Source organism: Diceros bicornis, chromosome 40, assembly GCF_020826845.1.
Source record: "Diceros bicornis minor isolate mBicDic1 chromosome 40, mDicBic1.mat.cur, whole genome shotgun sequence".
Classification (NCBI taxonomy): Eukaryota; Metazoa; Chordata; class Mammalia; order Perissodactyla; family Rhinocerotidae; genus Diceros; species Diceros bicornis.
In genome coordinates this window covers 19,793,717-19,798,478 of record NC_080779.1, presented here as the reverse complement: position 1 = coordinate 19,798,478, position 4,762 = coordinate 19,793,717, and the positions used below count along the sequence as shown (strand labels likewise).

The 4,762-nt window shown below is 50.7% G+C and overlaps 1 protein-coding gene across 1 annotated transcript; it reads right to left on the bottom strand.

Annotated features, from left to right (window-relative positions):
• Nucleotides 1–211: 211 nt before the first annotated feature.
• On the bottom strand, nucleotides 212–4,134 carry IL36RN (interleukin 36 receptor antagonist). Its single transcript, XM_058534669.1, has 5 exons — nucleotides 4,002–4,134; nucleotides 3,596–3,651; nucleotides 2,133–2,218; nucleotides 935–1,062; nucleotides 212–725 (listed from the first exon to the last, which is right to left on the bottom strand). Exons 2-5 carry the CDS (start codon nucleotides 3,622–3,624, stop codon nucleotides 501–503), a joined length of 468 nt encoding a protein of 155 aa, XP_058390652.1. The 5' UTR covers nucleotides 3,625–3,651; nucleotides 4,002–4,134; the 3' UTR covers nucleotides 212–500.
• Nucleotides 4,135–4,762: the final 628 nt, after the last annotated feature.

Here is a 4,762-nt window from a genome sequence, read left to right as displayed (position 1 = left end):
GCATATGATGGCAGCCGAATTAAAGGGAAGAGGGAGGGGGCTGGGCCTTGGGTCCCTAACTCTATGACCACCCTCCCTCTCTTGCACAGTGGTGGGTGATAGGACTTCCTTTGGGCAGCTGGTGGCCCTAACAAGCTCAACTGGGAATGGGTTGGCCTGTGGGGCTCAGGGTATGGGATAAGTTACCACGGATTATGAAGGATCCCTGCCAGTCTCCCTACCCTGATCCCTTAGGAATCTTCTTATGTGACTCCAGTTTATCTCATATGGTTTTTGCCAAGTTCCACAACAGTAATACCACCCAGCAAGGAAGGAAACTATGGACTGAGCTCCAAGTCTCAGAAAAATTTACCCAAACTGGGAAGGTGGCCATGTGCCTAGCCAGTGAGTGGTGGGGGCCCTGAGAGCAGGGAAGGGGTGATTGCCATGGGTCTCCTCCTCCACTCTCCTGCCCCCACTGGAGCTGGCCCTGCCCAGGGAGTTTTGGGGGGCACATTGTCCTAGTCACACTGCTGGAAGTAGAAGTCTGTGATGGGGTTATCCCAGCTGGCGTCCTCAGGAAGCTGGGTGAGTCTGAGAGGCTGGTCTGCTTCAGGCACAGTGCAGAGGAACCAGCCTGGGTAGGCAGCCGATTCAAAGCTAGAGGTGAGTCCCGTGTCCCGCCGGTAGAAGGTGAAGCTCTTGAATTCCTTGGCACCGAGGTAGAGCTCCATGATATTCACTGGCTGCAAGCAGAGGGGCATAGCAGGTGAGGGGCAGAAGTGGGGGCAGTGAGGAGGCTGGGCCAAGGGCACATGGAGACAGGGCTGCAATCCACAGAACCCTGCAAGGGCATCCCCAGGAGAGGCACTTGGGCCACAGGTTGCAAGGCCTCAGTGGGTTCAACGTCTGTTGATTTAGTTGCCAGATGGCGAGGATTCCCAAAAGGACTCACCTCTAGTTTCAGAGTTGGTTCCTGCCCCGTCCCACACGACAGGCACTGGCTCCCTCCCTGGACGCCCAGGATGACTGGAGAGAGCTTGGCATCCAGAAACCGATTGGGGACAACGCTGATCTCCTCACCTAGAGGAGGGAGGCCAGATGCAGGGGCCTTGGCCACCCTTCCTTCTCTCTCCCCAAGTCGTGGACTTTGGGGAGCAGGACCTGTGTGAGACGTCCTGTCCCCAGGCTGGGCAGAAGGGAAGCCTCTTAGCGGCTGTCATAAAGGGAAGAATGGTCTCCTGCCAGTTGGCCCAGTGGACATCAAGGCACATAAGCACATTGTACCATTTCCCATCCCCAGGGTCAAACCTTCAAGTCTTCTCTAACCCCTAAGGGAGACTGGACCTCCTTTAATGCCCCTCAACCTTCCGGCCTCTTTTCTGAAACTTGTCTAGATAAGCCTCCCATTAGAGTTATTTGAACATCTTTCTAACCCCTGTGAGATTCCTGAGAACAGGAGAGGATATCACTCCTCCCTGTACCATCCCACCCCCACCACACACACACACTCTCACACACACATGCACATATGCATATATGCACACACACGTACATGCATACACATGTGCATACACACATCCTCGCAAAGGGATCTGCCTAGCCCTAGCACCCAGTAAGGGTGTTCGGGGTGGGCAGGTGTGTGCTGTTTTAGAGAGAAGGATCTGTTCCAGCGGCGGGGAGGCAGAATGAGTAAGCACGAGGCCAGTTGGTGCCACCTGCTCTCTGGGTGCCACCACTCTGAGTGGCCAAAGATCTTGAGAGCAGAGGGGACCCAGGCCAAAGGGGCAGAAACCTAGTCCCATATGGGAATAAAGGCACAGAGAGCCTGCTTTGGTTTTGTCCTTAACACTGGCTCCCAGGAAAAAGAATGTTTGACCCCAGTCCACCTAGGAGGGAATGGCAAAGCATCCATCTTGGAAAACATTCCCATCTCTGCAGGGAGGCTTCCGGGGGCACTGGGGCACGGGTCCTCACTTTGCTGGAAGGTGTAGTATTTTATTTGTCCTTGCTCAGAGCCTGGTTTTACGATGCCCCATCTACCCTGTCAGGCCTAGGGTCTGTAGGCCTGTGCCAATTCGCATGACAGTGTAGGCCCCCCCCCCAAGAGTGTGTAGAGACTTGGGATAGTAGGGTCATGTTTTGCCACCAACCTTTCATGACCTTCCCTGTATGCAGCCCTCCGGCTAGAAGCTGGTTATCATGCAGATAAAGCACCTTCAATGCCGCATCCTTCATTCTGAAACATCAGCACGGGATGACACTCAGTTAGGGGAGGCGTGGGTGCTTCCGCTTGCCCGAGCTCTGGAGTCCCCCATCTCAGGCATTGTCTTCCTCTCCTCCAGCACTAACGGCACAACCTCCTCTCCCACCCTGCTGTGCTCACGCCCTACCAATGGGACAACCCCACAGTCTCCAATCTGAGGCTGGGATTTGCTCCTTCACCCTACTCAATCTTTTTTGCACCAACTCATCTCCTCTGTGTGTTATGTTGGAAAAGAAACTAGACTGTGAGTCAGGGTCCTGGGGTCTCGTCCAGCTCAGCCACCATTACTGCCGAGTCACAACAGACACATCCCTCGCCCTCTCTGAGCCTGAGTCTCCCCACTGCTAAGCTAAGACGATGACTTAGATAATGCCCAGGCCTCATCCAGATTAAAATCTGATTCTTCAATTATTATTGAAGACATCAAGGTACATTTACTTCCGCTTGGCCATATATTCCCTACGAAGTGAGGAACTTCTTGAAATTTAAAATTCTTTCATTTTACTTTTCAAATTTATTTTGCCTCTATGATCTCAGTTGATCTGCTGACATTCTGCGAAAAAGCTGAAAGATGTAGCCTAAAGTGGATTTCTCCAGATGTTATACGGTAAAAAGTATGCTGTGTACAAATTGATTCCATATTGGCTAAACACAACTAAATCTCTACTTCAAAGTTACTAATATGCTGAATTGCACCCTGATTTTCTCTTAAGGAGACATAGAATGAGGTATTTCCCACATTTGCTTAATCAAGGAGTGCCACTGTATAAAACAACTCATGGGACTGGGGTTCCGCAGAAGACACATTGGGAAAAACTCTACTAGACTCTGAGTTCAGTGAGAGCAAGGACCGTTCTCATTCACTGTTGCAAAATCCAGAGCATAACAGAGTGCCTGGCTCAGTACATGCCAGTGGACAGACAGACTGATTGACTGAATAGTTTTGTTGTTGTTGTTCTGTCTCAAAGGGCAGGAAGGAGGAACAGAATAGCCGGACTGACATCAAATCGCCACAGTGGGTGGTAACAGCAGGGCTGCAGGCCAGGTCTCCTGACTTCCATTCTCATTATGAATAGATGAGGCTCCCTCTCTACACAGGGCGGTTCACTTGTGCCCCCTTCGCATCAGGGAACTCCCTTGAGGGGACCTGCCCCAGTCTGAAGAAGGCTGAAGGAACTTTTCTCAGGGCAGTGAGGTGCCATTCACAACTTCCCAGCTGCCCCCCCACCTCTGAGAGTCCCAGCTCAGGGCCATCACAGCTCCTCCCTCCCTGGAAAGGCCGGACAACAGGTCTACCTGGAACTCACCTCCCCCACAGGACGCGGCCAAATCAGTGGCTCTGTTACTCACCGGAAGCACAGCGCTCCACTCAGGACCATCTTGAGCGTCACAGTGTGTAGATTCTCCTATTTTGAAATAACAGAAAATCTTAGGTGGAGACAGAGGCTGAGCTGGTGGGAGCCTGGGTAGCAAGCAGCCTCCTGACCCCTGACCCCGACCCCACACCCCCAGCCTGTGAACAGAGAGCCCCAGCACTGCTGGGGAGGATGAAGCCCAGCTCCCCAAAGGACACCTCAGATCCTCCCTTCTCCTGACAGAGCCTGCGGTGCCTGCCTGCTCTTCCGAGGATGCCTCAGCCCTTTTAATGATGCACAAGGGAGGGGCTCCTGAAACTGCCGCGACCTGTGGAGGAGCAGGGTTTCCCAGAGAGATTTCACGTCACCCTAAGCCTCCAGAAACGCCTGCTACTCACTACCTCTTGCAGGGAAGGAAGATTCTGGAGACAGTCTTCTTCCAGCAATTCTGGAGAACTTCCCAGGGGCTTTCCAGTTCTTCATGAGCACGCAGCTCCTCCAAGCACTTTCAGACCCAGAGGCGTCAGTGCAGATAGCAGCTCAAGGAAAGCAGATTTTAAAACTCCTTTTCCTTGCTTCCTTCCTTCCTTCCATCCTTCCTGCCTTTGCCAGGCCTGTGGAAGATGTTGAAGGTGGGGCTCTCCTGCTTAAGTGATGTTTAAGCTCCGTATTCATTGTCAAAAAACCTGAAAATCCAGACTGACAAAAAAAGAAAAACATGAATACTCATCTTCTGTGAGCACAGGATCAGAAAACCAACGACAACACTTTTTCCTCTGCGCACATATACACGTTAACTATGGACAGCTTTTCACACAACTGCATCATAGAACTCACTTTCTTTCCAACCTGCTTTTTTCATGTAACAAAGAAGCAACGTATCTTTTCATAACAAACATGAATACTGACATGATACCATTGAGTAGCTGTCTAGTATTTCATTGTGTAGATGCAGCATCAATTACTTATAGCAATCAATCATTATTAGTCCTTTATATTATTAGTATTATTTCCTATTGAAAATCATGTGATCATTATTTTCATGATCATGATCATGAAAACACCTTTGTATCAACATCTTTGCTCATGTGTCTGATTATTTCCTTAGGAACTAAAATCTAGCTCATGCCATCTGTGAATGATCTTTCTTTAGCACCTAATT